Below are 18,293 nucleotides of genomic sequence, written 5' to 3' on the forward strand. Positions count from 1 at the left end.
GCCCTGGCCAATGATGGGCAAGCCAAGAAGGAAGTAGCCAGGTTCAGAGGAGCCCGTGGAAGGGGGCACTGCTGGGAGGCTGAGCACGGGGTGAAAAGCAGGTCCAAAGAATGTGGGTGCAGAAGTAGGCAGCAAGGACAGGGAGCTGGGCTGGGCACTGATGGGGTGTCGCCGCAGAGGCAGGGTGCCCAGCCGGCCGTCTGTACCGTGAATGCCAGCCTGGCGAGGGATGCCCCTTCTCCTGCGCCCACGTCACAGGGCAGGTGGCCTGCTTCTCCGACGGCTGTGAGGAGGGCTGCCACTGTCCCCAGGGCACCTTCCAGCACCACTCAGCCTGCGTCCAGGTCAGAATTCAGCTGGCCAGGAGCCCAGGGCCCCCCTCACCTGGCAGCTCGTCGCTTCCACAGACCCCATGGCTGCTGGCAGGGGCCCCTTCCTCACCTAGGCCTAGGCAGTGAGACTGTCTGGGGCCTTTTGCTCCAGCATCGAGGCAGGCAGAGCTGGAGGGCTCAGTCAGAGATAGAGGCTGTGCAGCCTCCTTGGGTGTCCCTTCTTCCCAAGGGCTGGGGACCATCTGCCACCCATGGGCGGTGCCTGGCCTCCTCCCCAAAACTTCTTCCGGCTCCCAGGTTCCCCTGAGGGCCACCCAGCTCTGCAGTGCTGGTCCCTGCAGGTACAGGGGACTCCTTTCCAAATCCCAGGGGCCTCCCCCTGGGATTTGGAAATCCCAAATCAGTTCCAGCACACCCACATCACAGGGCAGGTGGACACTGAGTCCAGAGAGGGGAAGGGACCCGCCGGGGTCACGCAGACAGTGGCACTGAGAGACTCAAACCCAGTCATCCTGACTCCTAATTCTGGCTGAGACTCTTCCTCTGCCAGTGGCTGCCCCCGCGGGGGGCCTTCAGGTCACACCTTCTGGGGTCTTGCTAATTCGTTCCATGTAGGAAGCTGGCTGACCCCTCTGGCCAAGCCCCTGGCCTACCTGCTTCTCGTGGTGTGTTTACGCCTCTGATGCAGGACCACTGTCCTGCTCAGGCCCAGAAATGCCCTACTGAGGCCCAGAGCCCTCCTCCCTGTGCCTGCACCCCAACATCTGTCCTCCTCCCTGCGTCTCTTCAGATGCCGTGCATGGGTGCCTGGCCAGCGGGTGGTCTGTGCGACTTTTCATCCTCTCTGCCCCACCAACCCAGGAGTGCCCCTGCGTGCTGACCGCCTTGCTGCTGCAGGAGCTGGGGCCCCCTGGTGCTGACCCTGGCTCGGAGACATACCCAGCCCTTCCGGGAGAGGAGAGTCGGCCTCTTGGGCTTGGAGCTGAGCTGAGCCCAGGCCAGACGTTTCAAACAGGCTGCAGCAACTGGTGAGGGGCACGGAGGGTGGGAATGGGATGGGACATTTGGGGAGACTTGGGGTGTAGGGAGGGGCTAGAGCACAGGGAGCTCTGCCTGCCCTCTGCCCCCACCCGGCTCCATCTCCATCTCCGCACCCTGTGGGGCCACCCTGTCCCAGCCAATCTGCCCTGTCCCTCCCACGGTGCCCTCTCCCCAGCTCCTGCAGTCACGGGAAGCTGTCTTGCTCCGTGGAGGACTGCTCCGAGGCCCGCAATGGCTTCGGTCCCTGGGGCCTGTGGGGCCCATGCTCCCACTCCTGCGGTGTGCTGGGCACCCGCACCCGCAGCCGCCAGTGTATGCAGCCCACGCCTGCTACTGGTGGCCAGGGCTGCCATGGGCCCCATCAGGACCTCGAGTACTGCCGCAGCCCTGCCTGCCCTGGTGAGAGCAGGAAGGCGTTGGCGCCAGGGTGGGAGGGCATCCAGGGGGACATCCAGGAGGCCTTCCTGCTGGAGCAGCCTCTGATGGGGTTGAGGATGGAGAGAACATGTCCAGCTTTGGAAGAGGAGTGGCAGGTGGCAGCAATGGCCTTGGCCCTTCTGTCAAGTGCTGAGCCTGGACCGGAAGTGTCCACTGGAGATCAACCGAGATCTCCAGGGAGGGCTGGGCCAGAGAGCGAGGGCTCGGCCCTGACCACCAGCCTTGGGCGTGTTCCTGGTGCACCGCCAGCTGGGAAACATCTGAGCGGGGTCATCTTTATCACAGGGGCTGAAGAGTCTGCGGTGGAGTCAGTGACAAGCCTTCCAGGTAGCTACAGACGCCCCACACTTCTCCACAAAGCCTCCCTGTGGGAAGACCAGCCCAGGGCCCCCTCCCTCCCCAAGCCTGCTTCAGGGCTGGGAGCCCAGCTCCCTTCCTGTCTCCTTCCTCCCTCTGCAGGCAGCTGGGGGCCGTGGTCGCCTTGGTCCCCCTGTTCCCGCAGCTGCACTGACCCCGCTCACCCTGCGATGCGCAGCCGTGTGCGCCTCTGCCTGGCTAACTGCACTGGGGGGGACCCCTCCCAGGAGCGCCCCTGCAACCTGCCTTCCTGCACAGGTGTGCCTTCCAGCCCCAACCTCTGACCCCAGCCACCACCCTCAAATGAGTCGTTCTAAACACAGCCAGCGTCTGATCCCCAAACACCAGCGTCTAATACCCCTTAAGCCGGGCGTGGTGGTGCACACTTGGAATCCCCGCGCTTGGGAGGCGGAGACAGGAGGATCACGCAGGTTCAAAGCCAGCCGCGCTGGTTTGAGAGACCCTGTTTCCAAATATAAAAAAGTATAAAATAGGTCAGGGAGTATAGCCCGGAGGTAGAAGGGCTTCCAGGAATCCCAGTACCAGCAAACAATAATAATAATAATAATAATAATAATAATAATAAACACCCCTTAAGTGATGACCCATTTCCAATGCTGACATCTGGTCTCAAGTGAGTGTCGAGTCCAGGCCAGGGGTCCTCTTTGCCGACTCAACAGCTGCAGGGGAGCCTTGCTAACGTCCAGCAGATCCCTTGAGTTCATGCATGGGTGTGCTGAACACTGGCCCCAAGGCCCTGCCCCATCCCTCAGTAGCCCTATCAGTGAGGAATTACTGTCCCCATGAGAAAAGGGAACACGGAGGCCCAGCACCCAAACCACACAACCCTCAGTATCCGATCCAGAACAGGAGCCCAGGGATCCAGCTGAGTTCACAGCTGGCCCACGGAGGACATCTGCACAGAACCGGGGCCAGGGAGGAGGGCGGGGCAGGCTCTGCTGGCTCCAGCCACACTCTGTCCTGCAGAGCTGCTGCCCCTGTGCCCTGGCCCCGGCTGTGGACCAGGGAACTGTTCCTGGACCTCCTGGGCCCCATGGGAACCATGCTCCCGCAGCTGCGGAGCGGGCCAGCAGCGCCGCCTTCGAGCCTACCGTCCCCCGGGGCCAGGTGGACAGTGGTGCCCTGATATCCTTACTGCTTACCAGGAGCACCGCTTCTGCAACCTGCACGCTTGCCCAGGTGAGGCAGGTGGAGGGAGCCCACCCCACCCCTCCCTGGACCTGCCCTAGGGAGGCCCAGGCCTCTTGCTTCCTCCCGGGCCCCCTGCCTGCCTCATCCATCGCTCAGGCCAGACGCAGGCTGAGGCTTACGGGGTGTGGGGTGAGGGGTCCCAGCCTGAGCTGACCTCTGATAGAGCTCTTCTCTTTCCAACACAGTGCCTGGGGGCTGGTCACGCTGGAGCCCCTGGTCCTGGTGTGACCGGAGCTGTGGGGGGGGCCAGTCCCTGAGGAGCCGAAGCTGTTCGAGCCCCCCACCCAAGAATGGGGGTGCCCCCTGTGTTGGGGAGAGGCACCACGCCCGGCTCTGCAACCCCATGCCTTGTGGTATGGCAGTGGTGACAGCCACTTCCTGTCCCTCCCTGGCTTCCGTCTGCAAAGCTCTCTCCACACCTGCCACTAACCTCATCCCCACACCTGCAGGAGCCCTGAGACCCAGAGGCAGGAGGTCACCTCACGGGCTGGTTAAGAAGGCAGACCCGCAGGGGTGGGTGGCGGGATCTGGGCTCTGGGCAGGAGCTCCCTGTCTGTGTCTCTGTGCTGCCAGGATCCGCCCCTGACCCCCCACCCTGGGGCAGAGCTCATTCCCTCCTTCCCTGCCCTCCAGCCTGGTGAAGTTTGTCAGAGGGTTTGAGGGCAATTCAATATGGGGGTGCCTGGTCCTACTGGGACCATTGAGCAGAGGCTGTCACTGAGCCCTCCCCCTTCAGTTCCTCCTATCACAGCACCTCCTAGCATACTCATCCCCCATTAGGAAATCCCCACCCACACTGCACACAGCCCCCAGGACAAGCACCACGGAGCTTCTGGGAGAGAACGTTGGCCTCTGAGGTCCAGATCCAGTCCAGCTCACTAAACATTCACTAGGTGCCCAGCTAGACACTCGGCACGACCTGTGAGGGCGCTCACCCTCCATGCAGGCTGTCCCAATCCAGGGTCTCCCCACAAGCCCCAGGATTCTCTAGACACCAACAGTGGGAACAGGGTGGGTCCGTCGCCTTTTGAGGTACCAGGGTCCCCAACTGGGCAAGAGGAGGGCTTCTGAGTCCTGGGGCTCAGCACCCTCTTGACACCGCCCTTCCCCCCACTCAGAGGAGGGGTGCCCAGCTGGCATGGAGATGGTCAGCTGTGCCAACCGCTGCCCCCGCCGCTGCTCAGACCTGCAGGAGGGAGTCCTGTGTCAGGAGGGCCAGGCCTGCCAGGCTGGCTGTCGCTGCTTCGAGGGTACACGCCCAAGTCCCCGTCGTGTACACCAGGGTGTTGGGAAGGCGGGTGGGGCCCGAGGCTGCCAGCCTCAGTCCTCCGGGATCACCTCCCCACAGGGTCCCTGGAGCAGGATGGCGGCTGCGTGCCAATCGGGCACTGCGAGTGCACGGACGCCCAGGGCCGCAGCTGGGCTCCAGGGAGCCAGCACCAGGATGCCTGTAACAACTGCTCCTGCCGGGCGGGGCGGATCTCCTGCACTGCTGTGCCCTGCCCACCTCCTGCCCACTGTGCCTGGAGCCGCTGGTCGGCCTGGAGTTCCTGCAGCCGCTCGTGTGGGCCCGGGGGGCAACAGCGCCGCTTCCGGTAGGGGGCTGCCAGACGGCAGGTGTCCTCTTCTGAGCTGGGTCTCACCCTGCCTGGAGCCTCCCTCTCTGATAGAGCACCATGGGTCCTTGCCAGTGATTTTGTTACCCTCCATGTTCTGACCAGCACTGTCCCTGGATACCCAGGCCCCTCGTTAGCACCCTAAGCCCGTCCCCAGCTCCCCCGGGGTGTCTTCCCAGGAGCCAGAGGGGTGATGCAGGGTCTGGGCTGTTTCTCACTGCCTCTGCCCTGGGCCCTCTCAGGTCCTCCACGTCGGGCTCATGGGCCCCGGAGTGTCGGGAGGAGCAGTCACAGAGCCAGGCCTGCCCTCAGCCTCCCTGCCCACCCCTGTGTCTGCATGGCACCCGCCCGCGCTCGCTGGGGGACAGCTGGCTGCAGGAGGGAGACTGCCAGCAGTGGTGAGTGGGGGCAGGGCAGGGTGCCTGGAGTGTCCTGCCGGAGAGCAGGCCCTGAGTCTGGCCTCCTCCCCAGCTCCTGTACCCCGGAAGGCATACTATGTGAAGACATCGAGTGCCCAGGTCTCAGCTCATACCCCCCACCGCAGCCCACCCCACTAGCCTCCTGCTTCTCAGCCCATCAGCAGGGTCCCCTGCCCCCCAGCACCTGCCTGCCACCCCCATGCATGAAGGCCAACCCCTCCACGCCTCTGACCTCACCCATGCCTTCCCACAGTGCCCGGGGGCTGGACACCCTGGTCCCCCTGGTCCAGCTGCCCTGTGTCCTGTGGAGGAGGATACCAGGTTCGCAGCCGGGTCTGCATGGTGCCAGTCCCTTACCACATGGGCGCCCCCTGCCAGGGCCCCGACGCCCAGACCCAGCGCTGTGGGCGGGAGCAGTGTTCGCGGTTGCCGGAGGCCTGCTCCTGGGGCCCGTGGGGGCCCTGTTCCCGCAGCTGTGGCCCAGGCCTGGCCTCGCGCTCTGGGTCCTGCCCCTGCTCGCTGGCTGAGGCAGACCCAGCATGCAACGGCACCTTCTCACACCTGGACACCCAGGCCTGCTACCCAGGGCCCTGCCTGGGTGAGTGCGCCTGGGATGGGGAGCCCCCGCCCTGGTTTTCCTACCTTGGGAAATGCAGGGGGAAATGTTTCCCCCACGCCATCCCCCCAAATCTGCCTGTAACTCCTAGCATTCTGCTGTTCCCTCTCGCCCTCCAGAGCCCTTCACCACTGGGCCTCCTTGCTGGGGGCGGGGAGCAGCCAATAGGGTCTTTCTGACCCTCTGGTTCTCGCTTGCCTTGTCCTGGGTGAGAAGGTGCAGGGCAGAGGCTGGGGGGCCAGAGGGGCCTGCTGACGCCCCCTTCCCCTAGACGAGTGCCTGTGGAGTGGCTGGAGCCGCTGGACGCGCTGCTCCTGCCAGGTGCCCATGCAGCAGCGCTACCGACACCAGCGCCCAGTGCCCGGCCGCGCCACCGAGGGCCCCCCGTGCACGCGTCTGGATGGCCACTTCCGGCCGTGCCCCCTTGCCAACTGCTCAGGTGAGGCCCAGGACAGAGAGGCCAGAGAGCAGAGCAGAGCAGCTGCATTTCCTCCTGTAGAGCCAGCATCCCCAGTTATCCACACGCATTCTGACCCACCTCGGTACCCAGTTACTGCCCGATTTGTTGAAACTGCCCTCAGTCTTTCCCCATCTACCAATCTTCGGAGCACCTTCCAGGCCCCTAAGCCCTGTAGCTCCCCACTCCATGAAGATTCCAGGCTCCCCAAGGCCCAGCCCACCCTGATCCTGCCCAGGGGTAGACGGGCTGAGCAAGTGCGGGGGGCAGGTGCTGGCCTGTCCCGATGTGGAGTGGGCAGGCTTGTAACCTCGCCAGGTGGCCCTAAGGACCTCACTGGGACGTGCTCTAGCGCAGGAGGGTTCGTGAGTCTCCCACCAGCCTGCTTCCCCCTCCTCCTCCCCCTTTGCAGAGGACAGCTGCGGTCCTCCCTTTGAGTTCCAGCCCTGCGGCTCTCCCTGCGCCAGCCTCTGTGCCACACGCCTGAGCCGTCGGCTCTGCCAGGACCTGCCGCCCTGCCAGCCTGGCTGCTACTGCCCCAAGGTGGGGGCTGGGGGCCTGGCGACTGGGCGGAGGAGGAAGGCGTCCTCTGTCTACACTGCCTGTCCCTCCTCCCCACGATGCCCGCAGGGGCCCTGCTTCCTCCAGACCCTCAGAGCTCTTCCCAGGTCGTGGGCACCATCTGTGCATTTGCTCAGCAGAACCCACTGCTAGAAGCACAGCGACCGCCAGCCAGATCTGACCTACCTCTCCTTCCGCACAGGGGCTGCTGGAGCAGGCTGGGGGCTGCGTCCCCCCAGAGCAGTGTAACTGCTGGCACACCTCGGGAGAGGGAGCAGGGGTGACCCTGGCCCCGGGAGACCACCTGCAGCTGGGCTGTAAGGAATGGTGAGCCGTATTGGAAGGGGAGGCATAAGGCTGAGGATGGGGGTGGGGCAGGTCCCGAGGGACAACCAGACCAGGCAGAGGCCAAGCCAAGGCCCTGGGGCCGAGGTAGGCCTGCGGGCAGGTGGCCCCAAGACACCAGACTTTGACCTTCCTCACCTTGTCCTGGAGGCCCCCAGAGCTCAGGCTGCCCTGGCTGAGCCCACCCCTGCACCCAGGGCCCACCATGATGTCCCCTTCCCACAGTGAATGCCAGCACGGAGAGCTGCAGTGTGCCAGCCGGGGCTGTGAAGGTAACCCTGGCCTAGGGAGACAGCGGTCCCATCTGCGCAGGGCTGGGGCTTCCCGGGATGTGCAACTTTCAATGCTAAAACTGGGACAATCCCAGACAACCAGGACCATTCGTTCCCTGCCCTCCACCTCCCCCAGCCTTTCCTATTTCCTACCCCTCCTAGCCATAACTCTGATCGCCCCCTGCTGCCCACTGGGGTTTGGGAGCTTGGGGGTTGGGAAGGGCACAAACACCCTGTCTTTCTAGGTCTTCTGCCTCTGAGCGGCTGGTCCGAGTGGTCACCCTGTGGGCCCTGCCTGCCCCGAAGTGCGCCAGAGGGGCACCAGCCCCTGAACACCGGAGGCCCCTCTTCAACCTCTGCCCCCCTGCTGGCTTCGGAGCAGCACCGCCACCGCCTCTGTTTGGACCCTGAGACAGGGATGCCCTGGACCGGAGACCCTCAACTGTGCACAGCAATCGTCAGCCAACATCGCCCCTGCCCTGACCCTGGAGCCTGCTCTGGTAAGGAGGGCGGTGCCTGCCGTGGCCGGGGCTGTCCAGGTGGCAGTGGGCAGAAGTTAGCCAAGCCGCTAACTTCTGTTGACCCTGAAGCTGGTGTTGAGGCAGTTAGAAAGAAGTGGACATTGTGGGTCTTTGGGCACATTAGCAGGGGTCAAGCCCAAGGTCTTAGGTGGAAGCCGGAGGTGGGGCCTCAGCACTGCCATTTTATCTCCCCCAGACTCTTGCCAGTGGAACCTGTGGGGACCCTGGAGCCCCTGCCAGGCGCCCTGTGGCGGAGGTTTCCGGCTGCGCTGGAGAGAAGCGGGGGTCCCCCCAGGAGGAGGCTGTCGGGGGCCATGGGCTCAGACTGAGAGCTGCAATATGGGGCCCTGCCCAGGTAACTGGCACCCAGCATCCAGAGGGGGCCCAGCACTGGTACATCAGAAATGGCACCTGTGAGCAGGACATGGGTGCACCTGCCTGCAATCCCAGTACTTGGGAGGCTGAGACAGCAAGATTGCAGGTTCAAGGCCAGCCTCGGCAATTTAGGGAGATCTCATTTCAAAATCATATAGATAGATATGGATAGAGATAGAAGGCTGGGAGTGTTGCTCAGAAGTAGAATGCTTCTGGTGGGGAGGAGAGGGAAAGAAAGAAGGGGAGAGGGAGGGAGAAGAGAGAAAGGTAACTAGCTAGCTAGATGATAGATAGATAGATAGATAGATAGATAGATAGAAGATAGATGGATGTCTCTGCCCCACGGGGGACAGTAGAAGGAAGGGTGCTGTCCTGGGGACCAGAAGTGTCTCCAATAGTTCCTACTTTCTGGACCCTAGGGGAGGGCTGCAAGGCCCAGGACACCGTGCCCACCCTTGACTGTGCCAATCAGTGCCCTCGAAGCTGCATCGACCTCTGGGACCATGTGCAGTGTCTGCAGGGGCCCTGCAGCCCAGGTAGCCAGCGATGCCCAGCCTGGCCTGGGGATACTGGCCATGCCCAGTCCCCCTTCCCTGCTTCCTGATTTCAGAAAGTGAGGACTGGGGTGGGGTGGGGGGAGTTCCGACTGCTGTATCAGATCATCGTAGGACAGGAAAGTGGGCCCTTGGGTCCCTTGTAGTGATCGGCTCTGAGTCCCGCATGGACTGGGGCTCAGCCAAGCCCTGCCATGTCCACGACGATGCTCAAGCGTGCCATAAGGATTACCAGTGGTGCCCACTCCTACAGTGGGTGAGGGAGTGCTGTGCCTTTGAGGCACAGGCTGTGAGAGGCATTGTGGATCCCGGGCTTTAGACCCAGGCTGGCTTCTGGGACACACATCAGGTATGCCTTGCCCGAGCACAGGACCTTTCAGTCTTCTTGACTCCATCCTCAGGCTGCCGCTGTCCCCCTGGCCAGCTGGCACAGGATGGGCATTGCGTGCCCATCTCCTCTTGCCGCTGTGGGCTCCCCAGCATGAATGCCTCATGGGAGCTGGCCCCGGCCCAGGTGGTGGAGATCGACTGCTACAACTGGTACGAGCCACGGCAGGAGCCAGGCAGGGCTTGGGGTGGGAGCGTGGGGCAGGATTGGGCCCTCAGCGCTGCCAGGGAGTGAAAGTTCTGTTCCCCCAACCCAAACCCTGGTCAACAGCACCTGCATCAACGGGTCGCTGGTGTGTCCACGCCTCGAGTGTCCAGTCCTCGGGCCTTGGTCAGCCTGGAGCAGGTGCTCGGCTGCCTGTGGTAGGGGCTCCATGGAGCGCTATCGGAGCTGTGAGGTGCATGCTGGAGGGGCACCATGCCGGGCCCAGGACACAAAGCAGATGCAAGAGTGTAACCTGCAGTCTTGCCCTGGTGAGCACCCTGGCCCGGCCAGCCTGTCGCTCTACCCATCCCTCCATTGCTGTGGGTGGGAGCAGGGAAAGGAGGCCTGGCAGGTGGCCTTTGGGTGAGACACCCCCGCCTCTCCCTCTTTCCCTCTTTCTCTCTGTGCCCCCAGAGTGCCCTTCTGGCCAGGTATTCAGCACCTGTGCCACCTTGTGCCCAAGCCTCTGCTCACACCTGCAGCCTGGCACCCTCTGCGTGCGGGAACCCTGCCAGCCTGGCTGTAGCTGCCCTGGGGGAGAGGTGGGTGCAGCCGCTGGGTCTTGCCTCCTGCGTGGGGGGAGGGAAGAGGCAGTGGTCTGAGTGTAACCCGGCCTGCCCCGCGCAGCTGCTGCACAACGGCACGTGTGTGCCCCCTGGCGCCTGCCCCTGCACCCAGCTCTCCCTGCCCTGGGGCCTCGCTCTGACTGCTGAAGAGCAGGCCCGGGAGCTGGCCCCAGGGACTGTGCTCACCCAGAACTGTACCCGCTGGTAAGAGATGAGTGGCTGGAGCAGGCGCGGTGGAGGACGGGGTTGCTGAGAAGGGGCTGGGGAGGAGGGCAGAGGGCCTCTGAGCAGTACTCTGTCTTCCCAGCGTCTGCCAAGGTGGAGCCTTCAACTGCTCCCTCTCTGACTGCCAGGGTGAGATGTGGTCACCATGCCCCCACCCACAGCAAGGCTGGGGGGCCTGAGCCAGGAAGAAGGGCCCTGCCACAGCCTAGGCCAAGCCACCTCCCCCAGATGGCCTCTGTCTGCACCAACCCCAGGGCAGCACCCCTGCCCAGCTCTCCTTGGGCACACAGGGTGTCTGCTCTGCTTATGGGGGCAGTACCCAAGTACACTGCTCACATACCGCGGCTGTAGGTGAGGCTGAAGTAGAGGTCCTTTCCTGCTGATGGAGAAGTCCAGGTCGAGAGGGGTGAGCTCAAAAGAGGAGGCTGGCCGGAGACCCAAGGCCTGTGGTACTGGCCCTCTGCTCTCGTGTGCCCGGCTCTGCCGCACTGGGCTCTGAACTCATCCAGAAGACAGGGCTAGCCCCAAGATCTTCCCAGCTGGCTGGCGAGGGTGGGCTGCCTTCCAGGAGACCATCTCTGGGTCTGCACCAGCAGGCAGCACCAAGGATGTGGGCGGGGGATGGAGGCTGGGTCCAGGGCTGACCTGAGAGTGGGTAGATGGTCTTCCCCGCAGAGTGTCCTCCTGGGGAAGTATGGCAGCAAGTGCCCCCCGGGGAGCTGGGGCCCTGTGAGAGGTCGTGCAAAGAGAAGAATGCCACAGAGACTCAGAGCAACTGCGGTGCGGCCGGGGCCTCGGGGTGCGTGTGCCCACAAGGGCGCTTCCGCAGCCAGGCGGGCGCCTGTGTCCCCGCAGACCTCTGTGAGTGCTGGCACCACGGGCGTCCCCACCTGGTGAGACACCGTGTCCCCTCTGCTGCTACCACCGCTTCCTGATCCCAGGCCTCCCCGCCTGTCACACTGAATTTGTTTGTTGTTGTTTGTGGTGCCGGGGATTGAACCTTGGGCTTCACACACGCTAGGCATGCGCTCAACCACTGAGCTGCATCCCTGGCCCTTGGTGTGTATCTGTAACGCCCCAGTGGGATGGAATCTGGCCCTGGGCTGGACCCCTTTCCTGACCCCAATAGTTGGTGACCCTCCTAAGGCTTGGGGAGGGCTGGCACGTGGACCCCAGTCCCAGTCCATGGCCCTGGTTGGCTGCTTCCAGGCTGGGTTTGGGATCGGGATATTTGGGGAGATTGGGAGAGACCAAGCGAAGGCTTTCCCTGCACCCTAGCTTGGATCCGAGTGGCAGGAGGCCTGTGAGAGCTGCCACTGCCTCGAAGGGAGGAGTGTCTGCACCCAGCACTGCCCCCGCCTCACCTGTGCTCAGGTACCCTTGGCCCTGTCCCCCTCTCGGCTGGCTCCCTGGGCTCCTCCTCCATGGCTGGTCTCAGGGTCTCTGGGCAGGCAGTGAGGGGTGCAGGGTGCAGGACCATCCAAACTTCTGGGTGCTGATCAGGCACTGCTCCCTCTACAGGGCGAGGTGATGGTGCAGGAGCCAGGGAAGTGCTGTCCCACTTGCCAACGGGAGACTCAGGGTATGGAGAATACCTGGATACTCCTGCTGGACCCTTCTCCCCAGTTACCCACACCCGGCCTTCCAGCTCAGCATGTGCCAGCCCTCCCCAAGCCTGCCTCGGTGGGGGAAGACCCCCAGGGCTACATCATAGCGGCTGGCACCCTGCCCACAGGCTCCAGCCATCCCAGGGGCTCTGTCCCTCACGTGCATTCATCCACAGCTTCCCCTACACCCCACCCGCCTCCTGCCAGGCTCACCTGCACCCCTCTTCACAGAGGAGCAGCCAGCTTCCTGCCGGCACCTCACGGAACTCCGCAACCTCACCAAGGGCCCCTGCCACCTGGACCAGGTGGCAGTGAGCTACTGCAGAGGGCTCTGCCCGTCCAGCACCGACGTCATGCCAGAGGTGAGCCTGGGGCTGTGTCTTGACCAGAGCAGGTCAGCCAGAGCCCTTGAGGGCCTGGAGCCAGCCCAGGAGCTGGGCAGAGCCTGGAGGACACAGTCCATCCTCACAGAGATAACAATGGAACTCTTAGAGCCTTTCACTAGGTGGCTCTGCATAATCTGGGAACACATCGTCCCCTGGCTGCTGTGCGCCTTGAGACAGAGGAGGCAGGACATCAACAAAGAAAGGCTAGGAGAAGGGAAGCCCCAGAATCTGCCCTGCCTGGACAGTGCTGTTCACAGATAGGTCCTCTCAGACATCACCCACAAGGTGTCCACCTGAGCAGGGCACAGGCTGTCTCCCTCTGTGCTTGCTCTCCCTGACCCAGAGGCTCGTTGTTGGATCTGCTTAGGGGCTTTGTACCCCTGACTCCCCCAGCCCTAGGGCCAGAAACCTGGGACCACTGCTGCCAGCATCCAGTCCGATGGAGCCCAGCTCCCAGCCCACAGCCCCAGGGCCCAACTCATGTCACTTCTACACAGGCCATTCCCTCCTGCCTCTCTGCCCACCTGGACTGTCTAGTCCTGCAAGACGGCTCCCAGCTGGGACCCAAGACACTGCCCCTCCACCCTCGGCCACTCTTCTGCTCCCGGGGGCCTCCTGCACCTCCCAGGGCTGCTTACCCAAATCACTTTTGGAATCTTTAAAACATACAGTGAGGAAAGAAAGTAATCAGGAGATATAACCAAATTACTTTGGTAGTTTTGAACTTGGTATCACGTGAGTGTATTCTGAATCTCCAAGTAGAATTATAAATATGATCATAGATAAAATTAAACCATTTGCTCAGTGGGACTTGCTATAGGGCAAGAAGGGCCTGCTCTGGAAGGAGAGCTCCCTGCACTCGGGATCAGGACGCAACTAGGGCTTAATTATGTGCAGTTTCATACAGTATTAGTCTGTCTCTCCAGGGAGGCTGTAAGCCCCTTGAGGTGGAAGCCTGTCTACCGTGTTCATTTAAACTGCGGGTTGTTGGACGCTAAGACTGGCGGGGTCAGAGTGAAGGAGGTGGGCTCTTGGGGAAGGGGGTTGCTAATGACCCCTCCCTCCCCCTGCCCAGCCACCTGCCTGGGGGGCATTGGGATCTAGCCCTCCCTGGGGTGGGGAAGAGAGGCAACTCGGCTTTCCCTCCCCAGTTCAGCCACCCTGTCTCCCGCAGGAGCCCTACCTGCAGAGCCAGTGCGACTGCTGTAGCTACCGCCTGGACCCGGACAGCCCCGTCAAGGTCCTGCACCTGAGCTGCCCGGGCGGCCGCACCGAGCCCGTGGTGCTGCCGGTCATCCACAGCTGCCAGTGCAGCGCCTGCCAGGGTGCGTCCGCATGGGCTCTGGACGGGGGCGGGGCTCTGGGCGGAGCTGGGAGTGGGCAGGGCTCCGGGGCGGGGCTGGGGGTGGGGTGGGGGTGGGCGGGGCCAGGGCTGGCGAGGTTCTGCCTTAGGGAGCATCTCCAATTTACCGTCAGTTCCTGCCCCCTTTCTTCCTGAGCCCTTCCGGTGCGATCCTGTCCTCCACTCCGCATTCAGTTGATTTTTTCTCCAGTCATGCATGAGCTTGGGCACTTAGAGTAAATCGTACCTGGTTCAAATCCCAATTCATCTGTTTTCTTTCTGAGCACCCTCCACCCCGCCCGTGACCTCACCCTTTGAATGGGGCTGACATCTCTGCAGAGGTGTGTGTGTGTGTGTGTGTGTGTGTGTGTGTGTGTGTGTGTGTGTGAGAGAGAGAGAGAGAGAGAGAGAGAGAGAGAGAGAGAGAGAGAGAGCGGTAGCTGGTATATAACCGAGGTCTCACACTGGGCAGGGCAGGTGAGGGAGAAACAGACGGAAGGGTGAGGATGTGTGCTCGGAAGCGCAGTGGAAGAGTTGGCACTGGCTCTGGGCTGCCTTCTGCCCTGACTCGGCCCCTCCTCCGGGCCTGGCAGCTGCCTCTCTTGCTAGATCACCGCTCCCTCTCCCTCTCTCTCCAGGAGATGATTTATCAAAGCACTGACAGTCTCCACAGGACGTGTCCACGGCGCTCCTCTGGAGACATTCGGGCTCGGCACAGATGGCTGCCACCACCTCCCCCAAACGGTGTCCACGCCCAGGCATTAGCATGTCTCAAATAAAGTAAAGCTGGCGGCAAGGTCTTGTGTAGAGGCTCCTCTGTCCTGCGACCTAGTGGGGAGAGTGGGGGCGGGTGGTCGTGAACCCCGCCTAGACCTGCAGAAGGACACTGCCAGTGCCATGGGGACCTCTGCGAGTCTCCACGGGCCAACCATGCGTCCCCCTGGCTGGAGAACCCGGGCAAGGCACTTCCGGTGGCTGGACACGGCTTCCTCATCTGTAGCAGGACGCACCTCCTGTGTCCAGGCCCACCCTTCCCCAGCGTGGCCTCAGCTGCAGGGGCAGAGAAGCCTGTGGAAACTGCAGCTGAACCGGTCCCTCCTCCTTTTCACACTTTAATGAAGTAGAACTTACCTGGAAATTTGTAAAAAGCTGCACTAACATAATCATGATCTGGTTCTCGAACATTTCCCTAATTCCATGCCCATGTGAAGTCAATACCTCCCACTTGCGGTCCCAGACAACCACTAAACTGCTTTCCACCTCCAGCCTTGCTTTTTCTGGATATTTCATATAAATGCCTGGCTTCTTTCAGTTAGCATGACTTTGAGGGTTTTTATAGTCTAGCATATAACAGTATCTTCTTCCCTTTCTTTGCTAAATCTTAATCCATCATATGGATACACGGCCCTTTGCCTCGCCATTTACCAGTGGACATTGAGCTCCCTTCTTTTTTTCTCTTTTTATCTATCATGAATAAAGCTATTATGAACATTTTAAAAAGTCTGTGTGTGCAGATACATTTTCATTTCTCTTGGGTATACTATGCCTAGGAGCGAAACTGCTGGGTTATATGATAAGGTTATGCGTGACTTTTCAAGAAATTGCCAAAAGGAACTGGGCAGGGTGGCCCATGCCTATAATCCCAGTACTTGAGAGAATAAGACAGGAGGAGTCCAGGTTTGAGGCCAGCCTCAGCACCGTAACAAGACCCTCAGCTATTTGGTGAGCCCCTGTTTCAAAAAAAAGCGATCTTTTTTGCTGGGGGTGTGGCCCAGAGGTAGAATGTCCCTGGATTCAATCCCCAGTACCATACACAGACACACAGACACACACACACCCTTCAAGGGCTCACCCCTCAGTCCTCCTTCCTCCAACTGGGCCCCGCCCTCTAAAGTTTCACCACCACCCAGTCGCACCATGAGCTGGGAACCAAACCTTCAACACACGAACTTTCAAAGGATGCTTAAGATCCGACCATGACCATACTTCACTGAAGTTCTGAGCTGTGGTTCCTTCATGTTAAGCATTTTGTTTGTATTTTATTTTCCTTCATATTATCTCTTTCGAAGCTTCTTTAAGCCTTGGGCACAGGGCTTTGCTGACACAGAGTGGGAGGTAGTTAATGCCTCCCCACTGTGGGTGAGAGCTGCAGATGAACGCACCAGCCTCCCGTTCCTCAGAGAGAGGGTTGTGGGGAGCGACAAGGACAAATAGAAGGGCAGTCAAGTCCAGGGGCCTACAGCAGCGATCGCTGAGCTACACCTCCAGCCATAACACTGGTGGATGTGCCGGGCGTGGTGGTGCAAGCTTGTAATCCCCGCGCTTGGGAGGCTGAGACAGGAGGATCGCACAGATTCAAAGCCAGCCTCAGCTACTTAGTGAGGCTCTCAGCAGCTTAGTGAGACCCTGTTTCCAAATAAAGTATAAAATAGGTCTGGGAATATAGCCCGGAGGTAGAAAGCCTGTGTTCCACCCCCATTGCAACCAATAAATAATTAATAAATACCAAAATGCACCTTCGTGTGGGGCTTTCCTCTTCCCTGTCCCTCTCCTGAGCCCCACAGCCCTGCCTTGGTCCTTTCTAGCACCAAGTCCACTTCCAGCACAGGCGGGTGGGAGCCAAGCCGGCCGCTCCGGCCCAGTGCTGGGTGATGCTGCATATCACCCCCTCCCTCGCAGTCCTCGGACACTCTGCAAGCCAGATTCCCATCCTATCCCTTAGGAAAGGACCTAAGGGAGTTGGAAAAGAAGAGCAGCTCTGGTTAAGAGGAGCGGGACACAGGAAGGGGGACGTGTGGCTGAGTCAGCATTGGGACTTCAACTGTAGGAGAGGCCCTCGGCTGGGCCCCATCACGCAAGTCGGTGGGATTCCTGTGAGGGTCTACCACGGGGCATATTCAGTGTCCATGTATTTCCTGGAAATGGCCCCTTCCTGCAAATCCTGTTTCCCTCTCTGGCTTCCAGCTCCTGGTCAGTCACCTGTGCCCACACGTGTATCTTCATCATGCGTCTCCAGCACCTGCGTCCTTCCAGTTACTAAACGTATGTATCTCTGCGCCCTCCCTCCCTTTGTCCTTCCTCTTGGTGGTACTGGGAACTGAACTCAGGGGCACTCTACCTCTGATCTACACCGCCAGCCCTATTTTATATTTTTAATTTGAAACACAGTCTCCCTAAGTTGCAGAGGGCCTCACTAAGTTGCTGGAGCTGGCCTCAAATCTGTGATGATCCTCCTGTCTCCACCTCCCAAATACTAGGATCACGGGCATGCACCACTATGCCCAACTTCTCTTTCTTTCTCGACCAGCATGCATGAGCACCTTCAGTTTCTTTCTACCTTGTATTCTTCTCACCGTCCCTACAAAATCCAAGTCTTCTGCCAGTGTTGACTCTACCTTATCTCTCCTAAACCCAAGTGGGATGCACTGAAGACCCATCGCCCTGGAATTCAGTGTCTGCCCCCAGTCAGCCAGTGTCAAGCCAGCGACAGACCGCGCAGGTATCTGGGTGCACTGGGATCCGCCGCGGCAGGAGTGGTGGCAGATCCTGAGCACAAGGAGAGCAACGTGCTGGTGTCCCCACAAATCCCACAAAATCGCCGCCTCTGTGCCTCTTCCAGTTAGCTGTTGCGGTGTAACACAATGTAACGCAATCCCCACTATCTCACAGTTTGTTAGGACAAGAACACCACGTGGCTAAGCCAAGTTCTCTGCTTAGCGCACACAAGGCCAAAATCGAAGTTCTGGGCAGACGAGGCTCTTCTTGTTGAAGCCGGTGCCTGGCGGCTACAGGACTGCTGGCTGTCGTCCTGCTCAGGACTGTGAAGCTCTGTTCCTTTCCCTGTGGCCTCCCACCTTGAAGCCATCAGGAGCACCTTGCATCTCCCCCACACCTAGAATACGACTTCCTTTTTTGCCCCCAGACAGAGAAGCTCTACTTTTTATAGGTCTTCCATGATGACACTGGGCCTGACTGCAGACTTTGGGATGATATCCCTATTTGAAAGTCAGGTGTGCCATACAACGTAACATAATCACGATAGTCAAGTCTTATCAGAGCCACAGACCAGGAGGTCAAGGTTGGGATATCTTTGGGGCTTTTTGAGAAGGCATTCCTTCCCCAGTAGGTCCACTTGGCAGGTCAGCAATCCCAGTTTGGTCTCAAATACCAGGCATGCATCCCTACTCCCCGCCAGGTGGCAGGAAGCAACCAGTGATATACGTGATATATTCCTGAACACATATAAACTTCTATGGGGAACAATAATCAGGAAGAGCTGGGAAGAGCTGGGCCTGGTGGCACACTCCTGTAATGCCAGGACTTGTGAGGCTGAGACAGGAACACTGCAGATTTGAGAACAGCCTCAGCAACGTAGCAAGACCTTGAGGAATCAATTTTTTAAGGGATAAGAAGGGTGTAGCTCCCTGGGTTTAATGCCTAGTACCCCCCCCTACACACA

The 18,293-nt window shown here is 60.6% G+C and overlaps 1 protein-coding gene across 1 annotated transcript in view; it reads left to right on the forward strand.

Annotated features, from left to right (window-relative positions):
• LOC308266905 (SCO-spondin-like) overlaps positions 1-18,293 on the forward strand; it is a gene marked incomplete at both ends in the record, with an annotated part of 61,676 nt that overhangs the window by 40,310 nt on the left and 3,073 nt on the right. Inside the window, 29 exons of the mRNA XM_080701284.1 lie at positions 184-344; positions 1,194-1,360; positions 1,549-1,800; positions 2,197-2,426; positions 3,156-3,368; positions 3,566-3,733; positions 4,499-4,630; positions 4,729-4,975; positions 5,239-5,394; positions 5,468-5,514; positions 5,669-6,013; positions 6,303-6,470; positions 6,901-7,031; positions 7,252-7,376; positions 7,620-7,666; positions 7,912-8,166; positions 8,384-8,542; positions 8,982-9,098; positions 9,518-9,656; positions 9,775-9,977; positions 10,123-10,250; positions 10,336-10,478; positions 10,582-10,628; positions 11,175-11,392; positions 11,778-11,873; positions 12,021-12,081; positions 12,338-12,468; positions 13,667-13,817; positions 14,714-14,925. Coding sequence (XP_080557410.1) covers positions 184-344; positions 1,194-1,360; positions 1,549-1,800; positions 2,197-2,426; positions 3,156-3,368; positions 3,566-3,733; positions 4,499-4,630; positions 4,729-4,975; positions 5,239-5,394; positions 5,468-5,514; positions 5,669-6,013; positions 6,303-6,470; positions 6,901-7,031; positions 7,252-7,376; positions 7,620-7,666; positions 7,912-8,166; positions 8,384-8,542; positions 8,982-9,098; positions 9,518-9,656; positions 9,775-9,977; positions 10,123-10,250; positions 10,336-10,478; positions 10,582-10,628; positions 11,175-11,392; positions 11,778-11,873; positions 12,021-12,081; positions 12,338-12,468; positions 13,667-13,817; positions 14,714-14,925 — 4,649 coding nt within the window. The remainder of the gene's footprint in view (positions 1-183; positions 345-1,193; positions 1,361-1,548; positions 1,801-2,196; positions 2,427-3,155; positions 3,369-3,565; positions 3,734-4,498; positions 4,631-4,728; positions 4,976-5,238; positions 5,395-5,467; positions 5,515-5,668; positions 6,014-6,302; positions 6,471-6,900; positions 7,032-7,251; positions 7,377-7,619; positions 7,667-7,911; positions 8,167-8,383; positions 8,543-8,981; positions 9,099-9,517; positions 9,657-9,774; positions 9,978-10,122; positions 10,251-10,335; positions 10,479-10,581; positions 10,629-11,174; positions 11,393-11,777; positions 11,874-12,020; positions 12,082-12,337; positions 12,469-13,666; positions 13,818-14,713; positions 14,926-18,293) is intronic.

Source organism: Muscardinus avellanarius (genome assembly GCF_963383645.1).
Source record: "Muscardinus avellanarius genome assembly, chromosome: 9".
In the NCBI taxonomy this organism is placed as follows: Eukaryota; Metazoa; Chordata; class Mammalia; order Rodentia; family Gliridae; genus Muscardinus; species Muscardinus avellanarius.